The sequence below is a fragment of the Diaphorina citri genome, unplaced genomic scaffold, assembly GCF_000475195.1.
Source record: "Diaphorina citri unplaced genomic scaffold, Diaci psyllid genome assembly version 1.1 scaffold83, whole genome shotgun sequence".
Lineage (NCBI taxonomy): Eukaryota > Metazoa > Arthropoda > Insecta > Hemiptera > Psyllidae > Diaphorina > Diaphorina citri.
Window position 1 is genome coordinate 406,537 of NW_007377520.1, and position 12,403 is coordinate 418,939.

General features: G+C 40.3%; 1 protein-coding gene across 1 annotated transcript in view; it reads right to left on the bottom strand.

The window, feature by feature from the left end:
* Window positions 1-2,162: 2,162 nt before the first annotated feature.
* The window catches only part of LOC103523346 (calcium/calmodulin-dependent protein kinase kinase 1-like), a 48,150-nt gene continuing 37,909 nt past the window's right edge, over window positions 2,163-12,403 (bottom strand). Inside the window, exons 5-9 of the mRNA XM_026832911.1 lie at window positions 10,650-10,701; window positions 4,210-4,356; window positions 3,590-3,700; window positions 2,683-2,885; window positions 2,163-2,258 (exon numbers count right to left, since the gene is read on the bottom strand). Of these exons, the coding sequence (XP_026688712.1) occupies window positions 2,163-2,258; window positions 2,683-2,885; window positions 3,590-3,700; window positions 4,210-4,356; window positions 10,650-10,701 (609 nt within the window). The remainder of the gene's footprint in view (window positions 2,259-2,682; window positions 2,886-3,589; window positions 3,701-4,209; window positions 4,357-10,649; window positions 10,702-12,403) is intronic.

The window sequence follows — 12,403 nt, forward strand, 5'->3', positions numbered from 1 at the left end:
GTAGGTGTCCCTAATTTTTTTTCACATTTTTTTTTTTTTTTGTTGTGGATGGGGTGGGTGGGGGGGGGGGGGGGTAGGAGTTGGTAATTTGGTATGCAAAACTTGTAAGTAAATGAGTAATAATAAATAGGTACCCTACCTTATCTACCGACTTTCTTTTGAGGTTTCCTTCATCAATATTTTATATTTTCAATATTCTATTTTTGGAGTCAAGCACAATTTTTTTCATCATGTTCTTTGTGAAGTTGACTTTTTTTTCTTATTTGTTAGGTTTATATTAGACATCCTATGTATTAACATTATTCTTACCGTTTTTATTATTATTGGATACTAGGTATTTTTTTTTCTTTTCAATTTTAATGATTTTTTTTTTTTCGGTCTCGTATTTTGAATTGATTTGTTAGGTACGGTCTCGTATTTTTTACAGTCTGTGTGTGTATGTTTATTATTATTATTTTATTTTTACAGAGAGAAATGTATCAAAGGTCAGAGTTGGTAACTACATTAGACTACCTTGTAAGTAAATGAGTAATAATAAGTAGGTACCTTACCTTATCTACCGACTTTCTTTTGAGGTTTCCTTCATCAATATTTTCAATATTCTATTTTTGGAGTCAAGCACAATTTTTTTCATCATGTTCTTTGTGAAGTTGACTTTTTTTTCTTTTCAATTTTAATATGATTTTTTGGTCTCGTATTTTGAATTGAGTTGTGTGAAATGTATCAAAGGTCTTATCGTCCCGAAATCGCAGGGAGTAGGAGGATAGGATGAGAGAAAGTCTGTCCCGAGAACGAACCTTACCTGTTTAGTTTAGTTGACTGGGTGCGAGAACTTTATTTTGAACTCTATATCAGGAAACTCGACGCTTAGAATTCCACATAATGGAAAGTAACTCAATGATAGAGTTCTTTCACCCAAGTTTCATAAAATTGTGGTACCCTCGTCTCAGGCTCATGAGGACAATTGACTCAACTAAGCTACTTTAATCGAGTAGCAACCAGTGGCGGGCGGCATTACTAAAGTAAAAGTTTTGAAAAGGTTTTAGCCCGAATAAGATGATTGATGCTATTGAATCCGTTTCTGATTTCAGGGTTCTTATGGTGTGGTAAAGCTGGCTTACAATGAAGAGGACGATCGACATTATGTAAGTTTTCAAACCAAAAACCAAATCCTAAAAAGGATAAATTCAAATTTCTATGAGATTTTTTCCCGGGTTTTATTTCGTATTCGTAGCCTCGTGAGGACAGCTGAGTATCTCTTTTAATGGAGTAGCCATCAGCAGCGACATTACCAGACAGCTGGCCTAGTTAGCTTCGAGCGTAGCGCTCCTAGCAAGCGCTAGGTCGCGACTTCGATTCCCGCCCAGGGCGGATTTTATCCTGAACGGATAATGTTGATCTTCGGAACGGCCGGTTTTCTCCTGTTCTGTCTCACTTTTCTCTTCTATATCGGGACGTTAAGACCCTTATAGCAGTTACAGTAGAGTAGGTACCCTCTCTCAAACCTCTTTGGGGGGAAAAAAAAGATACCTTTTTCTCTCTTGATATTCTATCTCGTCCTGGTCTCCTTTATCCATTCTCTTTTCTCGTCCCTTTCGTTTTGTGTGAAAACAGTGTTGCTAACTGAAGAACTTGTTGATGATTGGAAATTCAAGAGAAGAATATCAGAGGTTCTTTCAGAAAAGTAAGAATTTTCTTGCCAGCCTAGTTGGCTTAGTTGGTAGTGCGTCTGCCTTGTAAGCGCTAGGCCGCGGGTTCGATTCCCGCCCGGGGCGGATTTTATCCTGATGGGATAATGTTCGTTCTCGGAACGGCTGGCTTTCTCCTATCCTATCTTCCTTCTCTCTTTGATTTCGGGACGATAAGACCATAGCAGTTACAGTTCCCTCTGTCAAACCTCTTTTTTTTTTTAAAAAAAAAAGAAAGGGTAGAGCATAAGAAAATTAAGTATCTACGTAGCAGTAAAAACATCTGATAGATTCTGACTTGTGAAGATTCATCTTGAAAAGAAGAACTTATACTCTTCAAAGTTGGTCCAACTGTGAACAGTATAGGTGGCTGTGAAGAGTACAAGTTACTGGTGTTCTTGTTTTTACAAACATCTTACAATTCTATACCCTATTAAATACCTCGTATGTGCCAAAATGCAAAAATTGGCCACCCTAGTAAGCTTGGAAACCGATGGTTTCCGCGTCGAACGGCAGACGCCCGTAGACGAACGCGAACAGCGTGATGCCGAGCGACCAGATGTCGTACGCCTGGGGGGAGAGGAACATATTAGAATAGAATTTACCTTGTTGGGATAGGACTGAGAAGTCCCTTTCCCACCACAGTTAGAATGGAATAGAATAGACCTTGTTTATTCTACTGGGATAGGACTGGAAAGTCCCTTCCTCTGCAGTCTTAAGCCAGGCACCCACTGAGATACACCTGATCAGGTCCGCCTGTCAGGTCTACCTGATGAGCAAAAACTATTTCTCAATCCGACAACTTTTTTTTTCTCTCGGCGATTTCAATGGAAATTGGTACAAAGAGGGCCATCGACTATAATAAACCCCCTATGTCACTATTTCAGTTCTGTATTTTTCTGTACGATTACTATTACTCCATTGTTTCGTTTCTGAACACTCTTACCTTGCCGCTAGTTCTGTATTTTTCTGTATGATTTCCGAACACGCTTACCTTGCCGCTGAACTGTTTGCCCTGGGCGCTCTTGATCGCTTCCGGAGCGGTGAAGGCGGGCGTTCCGGCGGGTGCGTTCAAAACCGCATCCGGCCCTTCGAACTCCGTGCAGACGCCCAGGTCGGCTATTTGAACATGATTGTCATGGCCGAGTAGCAGGTTGGATGGCTTGATATCGCGATGAATTATCCTCTGGAAGTGAACTGGGGAGACGAAAAGGAATAGAATAGAACAGAATACTAGAATAGAACAGCACAACTTGTCTGGCTGGGTCGGCGGGTGCGTTCAAAACCGCATCCGGCCCTTCGAACTCCGTGCAGACGCCCAGGTCGGCTATTTGAACATGATTGTCATGGCCGAGCAGCAAGTTGGATGGCTTGATGTCGCGATGAATTATCCTCTGGAAATGAACTGGGGACAAAAAGGAATAGAATAGAATATTAGAATAGAATAGAACAGCACAGCTAGTCTGGGCTGGGGGACTTAAACAGGGAGTAGACCAGCTTAGTCTGGCTAGGGGACTTTAAACAGGGAGGATACCATCCTGAAATTTTCCTTGCTAAAGAAATAGCAAAAGTTGAGTGCGAAGGGCTTGTGTTAGGCCAACAACAGGTGCCCCACCCCAAGAAACACCAGACCAAAAATCTAGCAACATTAAAGCGCAAAATTTATTTTGCTACAGCAGCAGTCGTTGTGACACTTACGGTACTCAAGTCCCAAGATGACATCACGGAAATAAGACCACGCCTCCTGTTCACCCAATGGTTTCTCACACGGGATGTGCATCACTTCGCCCCGTTCAAGAAGCTCAAACACTGAAATGAAAGGGTAGAGACCAGACCAAAAATCTAGCAACATTAAAGCGCAAAATTTATTTTGCTACAGCAGCAGTCGTTGTGACACTTACGGTACTCAAGTCCCAGGATGACATCACGGAAATAAGACCACGCCTCCTGTTCATCCAATGGTTTCTCACACGGGATGTGCATCACTTCGCCCCGTTCAAGAAGCTCAAACACTGAAATGAAAGGGCAGAGCATAAGAAAATTAAGTATCTACGTAGCAGTAAAAACATCTGATAGATTCTGACTTGTGAAGATTCATCTTGAAAAGAAGAACTTATACTCTTCAAAGTTGGTCCAACTGTGAACAGTGTAGGTAGCTGTGAAGAGTACAAGTTACTGGTTACTGGTGTTCTTGTTTTTACAAACATATTACAATTCTATACCCTATTAAGTACCTCGTATGTGCTAAAATGCAAAACTTGGCCACCCTAGTAAGCTTGGAAACCGACTATCGGCCGGGGTGAATTTTATTCTAAACAGGTAACATTCGTTATCTGAACGGCCTTTCAGGACGATAAGACCTCCGCTGTGACAGGTAGGTTCCTCTATCAAAACTAAAAAAAAAAAAGGTAATGTGTGCTCTTTGATAGGTAGCTCCTAAAGCTGTGTCCACAGTCCACACATAGTCGACGGCCGGTCGACTGTGTGGACACACCTTTAATACTATGACGTCACAACTCACCCAGGTATAGATTGTCTTCGTAAGGGTCGTCCAGAACTTCCACCAGTTTCACCACGTTGGGATGGTCTAGCTTTTTCAAAATGGCGATCTCCCTGTAGACCTTGTCCAGAGGGTTGATGCCCGACATTCGACTAGGTATGGCGCGACCTGAAATCAAACGAAGCGGATTGGTTGAATTTGAACTGTTCAGCCAATCAGATTTCTTCAATCATAATATAAATAGCCAGCCTAGTTGGCTTGGTTGGAAGCGCGTCTGACTTGTAGGCGCAAGGCTGCAGGTTCGATTTCCGCTCGTGGCGGATTTTATCCTGATTCGACTAGGTATGGCGCGACCTGAAATCAAACGAAGCGGATTGGTTGAATTTGAACTGTTCAGCCAATCAGATTTCTTCAATCATATAAATAGCCAGCCTAGTTGGCTTGGTTGGAAGCGCGTCTGACTTGTAGGCGCTAGGCTGCAGGTTCGATTTCCGCTCGTGGCGGATTTTATCCTGATGGGATAATGTTCGTTCTAGGAACGACTGGGTTTCTCCTATCCTGTCTTCCTTCTCCCTTCGATTTCGGGACGATAATACCTTAGCAGTTACAGTTCCCTCTATAAAAAAAAATAAAAGTGCAAAATACAGCTTCAAATTATTTACACTTTTCTTAAGCTAAAAAAAAAAAAAAAAAAAAAAAAAAAAAAAAAAAAAATACATTTTAAAATGTAATTAGGTAGTAGGTACCTAGCTATTGTATTATTGTATAGGTATTGATGATTAATAGGTATCTACGTAATTATGTAATTCATACAAACATATTAATTTACTAATTAATCATAAATATGTATTTGCTTATTAGGTGCTCTCTCTCTCTCTCTCTCGTTCAAACTCTCTATTTTAATATCAAAGGCAAAGCTGAAAATGAACTCTTTGTTTTTTCCTCTCTCTCTTTATCCTTCCCTTTTTTCCTCTCTCTCTCTCTCTTTCTTTCTCCCTCCCTCCTTTTTTCTTTTTTTTTCTTCTCTTTCTAGATTTTCCATCTATTTTTCATCTAAATTTGCATTGTTCTGAAGAATTTTCACTTTATTATTCCTACAATCTGATACGATTAAAGAGTGTAGGTAGGTATATGTACCTATACCTACTCGAGACGGGATTACAAAAGAATAAAACAAACTGCGAATTCGATTCCCGTAAGTGGCAGATTTTATCCCAGACAAGTTCTCGGAACGGCTGGCTTTCTCCTATCCTGTATTCCTTTTCTCTCTTCGATTTCGGGACGATAAGGCCTCCCTCAAACTTTTTTTTTTTTAAGGAAAAAACTCATCTGTACCTATACATGTAGTTATTACATGAATAATGAAATTTTCACTTTTTTTCGCCTCAACTTTATTACAGCTTCATGTAAGAGCTCAGGTGTTTTTCACATTTTCAGATTCATTAAAAACTCGTTTTTAGGAGCGATTATATTATTATGTATTTCTTTCTTTGGGAATAACGATCCTAGGTTTTTTCTTTTTCTTTTTTTTCTTTTTCTTCCTCTTCCTCCTCTTCTTCTTTTTCGTCTCCTTCGTCTTCTTCTTCTCCTTCTCTTAGTGAGTGTAAGGTCGGAGGTAAGGTTCAGTGAAAAGTTTATGACAAGGAAAAAAAAAGTTCGAAAGTTTCCACATACAGGGTAAGGCCAGCCACTCACTATCAGGTAGACCTGACAAGCGGACCTGATCAGGTGTACCTGATGAGCACACACACTATCAGACTATCAGATACAGGTCTACCTAATAGTGATGGCTGATCTAACAGTGTTATGAGTGCCCAGCCTAATAGTTCGTTTGGAGGGTTGCGCGTCTGCCTTGCGAGCGGGCCTGCATGGTTCCTCCCTATATAGTGTAATAGAAAGTAAAAAGGAAGAAAGTAGGAGAGACAGGATTATTGTTTTGCACATAATTATTCTGGGTGAATACTAAATAGGGGAACACGTGTATAACTAACTTCGTTAACTCAGACCAGGTAATCCAGCATCGCGAGAGGTGAACCCGGGGGAAATTTTGTATGTTCTAAAATTAGGGGTTTATGTACCTATTTGTAAATTTGTATACAATAACTAGCTGAATTCCGTCGCTTCGCTCCGGAATCCCGCTAGTTCATCCCGCTAGATAGAGCGATCAGTGTGTGAACTATGAAATGTGAATGGATCTCGTTTTTATAATATAAGATTAGGTATATCATGTATTTTTATATGATCAGATATTTCATATATTTCCATATTATAATTAGGGTTTTTCACAACTTCGTTTGTGCAAAAGAAAACAACTGCTACATTAGACTACTGTGGTCTGTGTCGTAGCATGCCCATCCCGTTGTATGTCCCTCATCAGATGGACGATAAGTGTCGATAAGAATGAATGTTGATGTGTATCTATGTGGCACCCATTGGATATCAGGGCCGTATCCAGGATTTTGTCGAGGGGGGGATAGGTATTCCAAATTTTCGTAGTCTGACGTACAGTACAGGAGAAAAATTTAGCTCGCCCCGGCTCTTCTAAATATGGCCCTGATATCCATGTATGTAGGTACAAGACAAACATACATGTAGTTATTACATGAATAATGAAATTTTCACTTTTTTTCGCCTCAACTTTATTACAGCTTCATGTAAGAGCTCAGGTGTTTTCCACATTTTCAGGTTCATTAAAAACTCGTTTTTAGGAGCGATTATATTATTATGTATTTCTTTCTTTGGGAATAACGATCCTAGTTTTTTTCTTTTTCTTTTTTTTTTCTTTTTCTTCCTCTTCCTCCTTCTTCTTTTTCTTCTTCTTCGTCTCTTTCGTCTTCTTCTTCTCCTTCTCTTAGTGAGTTTAAGGTCGGAGGTAAGGTTCAGTGAAAAGTTTATGACAAGGAAAAAAAAAAGTTCGAAAGTTTCCACATACAGGGTAAGGCCAGCCACCCACTATCAGGTAGACCTGACAAGCGGATCTGATCAGGTGTACCTGATGGGCACACACACTATCAGACTATCAGATATACCTGTCAGGTCTACCTAATAGTGATGGCTGATCTAACAGTGTTATGAGTGCCCAGCCTAATAGTTCGTTTGGAGGGTTGCGCGTCTGCCTTGCGAGCGGGCGAGCGGGCCTGCATGGTTCCTCCCTATATAATGATTATAATGTAATAGAAAGTAAAAAGGAAGAAAGTAGGAGAGGCAGGATTATTGTTTTGCACACAATTATGCTGGGTGAATACTAAATAGGGGAACACGTGTATAACTTCGTTAACTCAGACCAGGTAATCCAGCATCGCGAGAGGTGAACCCGGGGGAAATTTTGTATGTTCTAAAATTAGGGGTTTATGTACCTATTTGTAAATTTGTATACAATAACTAGCTGAATTCCGTCGCTTCGCTCCGGAATCCCGCTAGTTCATCCCGCTAGATAGAGCGATCAGTGTGTGAACTATGAAATGTGAAATGTGAATGGATCTCGGTAAAAGTTAGGGTAAAAGAACACTCAAATAAGCATCATTCAATAGGATAAGGAAAGTCGTGTGATGTTCACACCAGATTTTTATAATATAAGATTAGGTATATCATGTATTTTTATATGATCAGATATTTCGTATATTTCCATATTATAATTAGGGTTTTTCACAACTTCGTTTGTGCAAAGAGAAACAACTGCTACATTAGACTCCTGTGGTCTGTGTCGTAGCATGCCCATCCCGTTGTATGTCCCTCATCAGATGGACGATAACTGTCGATAAGAATGAATGCTGAAGTGTTACTGGATATCAAGGCCGTATCCAGGATTTTTCGAGGGGGGGTGGATGCTCGAAATCTTTTCTTCTCTATCATTCTACGTCTTTGTAATTCCGACATGCAATACCCCCCTCTCTCTCTCTCTTTCTCTCATGAATATCCAATTTCATACTTTCCCTCTCTCCTCCTTATTCTAGAGTTCTAGACTTTCTTCTTTCCTCTCCCTTCCCCTCTTCTCCTCTCCGTTCCCCTCTTCTCCTCTCCGCATTCGCTTTCTTCTTCCTCTTTGTTCAACTTTATCGTCCTTCCTCATCTTCTTCTTCTTCCTTTCCTTGGTTCTCCTTCGCTCTTTTCTCCTCTTCTTCCTCCTCCTCTTTCCTTTTTCGCGTCCCTTACAGTTAATACTATTATGCTTTTACATTTTCCTTTAATCTTTTCATTTTCACCCCGCTTTGTTACCTTATTTACATTGCGAGTAGAAAACCTGGTATACAAGGTAATGAGAAAGTGGTGGGAATAGGGTGGAATTTTCAAAATCAGGAAATGTGTATGTACCTACTATCTACCATACAATACTTTGCAATGATGCTCGTATTTCACCGCGAAGTTTGTTTTTTGGGGCCTCGGGGGCTCCACACAAGTTGTTTTGTGGGGCCCACAATTCAACGACATTTTGTTGATCAGCTGATGAGTAAATTTGGATCATGTGTCCACACATGCTCGTAGTTGACCGGCCGTCAATCGACATCGATCGATGTTGACTGAACCGTCCACACTGCTTCGACATTTAGATTCACCTCGTCGATCGACGGCCGGTCGACTATGTTGTTCAACTTTTTTCTTTTCAGTTCCTCAATGTAATAGAAAATCGTGTGATGTTAACACCAGATTTTCTGTTGCATCTTTTCACTCTATTTTGTTTTCCATTGTTTCGTGTTTAATAAACTAATAGCTATTGTGTTCAACGCACAAGTTCTCGTCTTTTGACCGTCTTTACAAATTTTCACCTTCCATCATTTTATAGTTTCAAAAGAGTTCTTCCAGAAATGTATGTAAATTAATTAGGAAATTTAATACATAAAGCTCGCAATGTATACAGTACTATGCAGTATACATTACCTATTTTAGGTCAATTTAATACGTACAATAAAGCTCGCAAGTGGCGTATACAAAGGTTTACTTTTTATCCCCCCCCCTCCGCAGGGCTTCGCCTGGGGGCCCCCTGGATAGATAGTGGATTGAGGAGGAAGCAGATGCTTCAAATCATAGACAGATATTTTTAGGGGCCTATAAATGTTCCAGTGAGCTGGACAAAACCATCTCAACTTACCAAACACTCCTGCTCGTTTCATCAGCTTCTTTTTTGACAGGATTTTGATTGCCTGTAACAGAAATAGACCAACATAATGTTAAGCTGAAGAACTCAAAGCATTTTGACCTTAATCTCAAGTGTATCTTCCCCGAATCTCAAACTCGAAGAACTTCGACTTTGCCGGGAATCGACCCCCTGACTTTTTGGGTCCGTATCTCTCTCTCTCTTTCTCTCATGAATATCCAATTTCATACTTTCCCTCTCTCCTCCTTATTCTAGACTTTCTTCTTTCCTCTCCCTTCCCCTCTTCTCCTCCCCGTTCCCCTCTTCTCCTCTCCGTTCCCCTCTTCTCCTCTCCGTTCCCCTCTTCTCCTCTCCGCATTTGCTTTCTTCTTCCTCTTTGTTCAACTTTATCGTCCTTCCTCATCTTCTTCTTCCTTTCCTTGGTTCTCCTTCGCTCTTTTCTCCCCTTCTTCCTCCTCCTCTTTCCTTTTTCGCGTCCCTTACAGGTAATACTATTATGCTTTTACATTTTCCTTTAATCTTTTCATTTTCACCCCGCTTTGTTACCTTATTTACATTGCGAGTAGAAAACCTGGTATATAAGGTAATGAGAAAGTGGTGGGAATAGGGTGGAATTTTCAAAATCAGGAAATGTGTATGTACCTACTATCTACCATACAATACCTTGCAATGATGCTCGTATTTCACCGCGAAGTTTGTTTTTTGGGGCCCACAATTCAACGACATTTTGTTGATCAGCTGATGAGTAAATTTGGATCATGTGTCCACACATACTCGTAGTTGACCGGCCGTCAATCGAGATCGATCGATGTCGACTGAACCGTCCACACTGCCTCGACAGTTAGATTCACCTCGTCGATCGACGGCCGGTCGACTATGTTGTTCAACTTTTTTCTTTTCAGTTCCTCAATGTAATAGAAAATCGTGTGATGTTAACACCAGATTTTCTTTTGCATCTTTTCACTCTATTTTGTTTTCCATTGTTTCGTGTTTAATAAACTGATAGCTATTGTGTTCAACGCACAAGTTCTCGTCTTTTGACCGTCTTTTCAAAATTTCACCTTCCATCATTTTATAGTTTCAAAAGAGTTCTTCCAGCAATGTATGTAAATTAATTAGGAAATTTAATACATAAAGCTCGCAATGTATACAGTACTATGCCGTATACTTTACCTATTTTAGGTCAATTTAATACGTACCATAAAGCTCGCAAGTGGCGTATACAAAGGTTTACTTTTTATCCCCCCCCTCCGCAGGGCTTCGCCTGGGGGCCCCCTGGATAGATAGTGGATTGAGGAGGGGGCAGATGCTTCAAATCATAGACAGATATTTTTAGGGGCCTATAAATGTTCCAGTGAGCTCAACTTACCAAACACTCCTGCTCGTTTCATCAGCTTCTTTTTTGACAGGATTTTGATTGCCTGTAACAGAAATAGACCAACATAATGTTAAGCTGAAGAACTCAAAGCATTTAGACCTTGATCTCAAGTGTATCTTCCCCGAATTTCAAGCTCGAAGAGCTTCGACTTTGCCGGGAATCGACCCCCTGACTTTTTGGGTCCGTAAGCTAATTCATTCGAGGTTTCTAATGTAAAAAGTCGATTAATGCCCGGGGCAAACTTTATCCTAAACAGATAATTGGGTTGTTCTCGGAACGGCAGGCTTTCTCCTATTCTATCCTAGTTCCCTCTTCGATTTAGGGTGCTCGTTTCATCAGCTTCTTTTTTGACAGGATTTTGATTGCCTGTAACAGAAATAGACCAACATAATGTTAAGCTGAAGAACTCAAACGCATTTTGACCTTGATCTCAAGTGTATCTTCCCCGAATTTCAATCTCGAAGAGCTTCGACTTTGCCGGGAATCGACCCCCTGACTTTTTGGGTCCGTAGGCTAATTCATTCGAGGTTTCTAAAGTAAAAAGTCGATTAATGCCCGGGACGAACTTTATCCTAAACAGATAATTGGGTTGTTCTCGGAACGGCAGGCTTTCTCCTATTCTATCCTTCTTCCTTCTTCGATTTAGGGACCATAACACATCCGTTGTTAGTTCCCCCTATCAAACCGCCAAAAAAAGTAGAATATTTTAAGGAGTCACCCTGCGATTAATGCCCGGGACGAACTTTATCCTAAACAGATAATTGGGTTGTTCTCGGAACGGCAGGCTTTCTCCTATTCTATCCTTCTTCCCTCTTCGATTTAGGAACCATAACACATCCGTTGTTAGTTCCCCCTATCAAACCGCTTAAAAAAGTAGAATATTTTAAGGAGTTACCCTGTAACAACTGTCGATAAATCACTTTTCCTCTCCCTTTTTAATACCTTTTTTATCTCCTCACTTTCTCCTATATCTTTTTCTTTTTCTCTTTTCGTCCCTCCCCCTTTGATACCTTTTCCTCCTTCCTCTTTCTCCGTTCCTATCTCTTCTTCTTTTTACCTCCCTCCCTCTTTTATACTTTTTATACTTTCTTTTTCTCCGTTTCTTCCTGCTCCCTTCCCTATTTTCCTTCGTGACATTTATCAATGAATCAGAGCGGCAAGTTTTCGTTGTAAATATTCGTTCTCGGAACGACTGGCTTTCTCTCATCCTGTCTTCCTTCTCTTCGATTTCGACAAGATAAGACCTTGGCAGTTAGGTACAGTTCCCTCTATCCAACCTCTTAAAAAAGTATTTCGTCAAGTGCATTTTTTTTATATTAGCTAAATCCCCTTCAGGGGTGATCGAGCTATTCATTTCTAGCGAAAGTCACACCTTTGGGTCGGGGTTGTATTTTTTCAATCTTCTGGGTCATTAGGAAGCTAGGTATTCGCTATGAAAACTATTTTGATAAAATTTGATATTCCAAGTCATCCTGTAGGTACATTTCGTAAAGCTAGCAGGTAACTTTGATCATAGACTTTACCATCGTACATCCTATACCTATGGTCGAGGTTTTCACCAGGTAAACTTCAGGAAGACAGGTTGCGTGCTGAAATAATAGTATTCTGACATGCAATATGATGGGCTCCTGAACAACGATAGGGCAACCTTTACATCAGGGTGTCTTGGATTTTTTTTTCTTCTTAATATTCTACCCATTTTTTTTTTTTTTTTTTTTTTAAAAAAAAATTTTTTTCAAATAAAA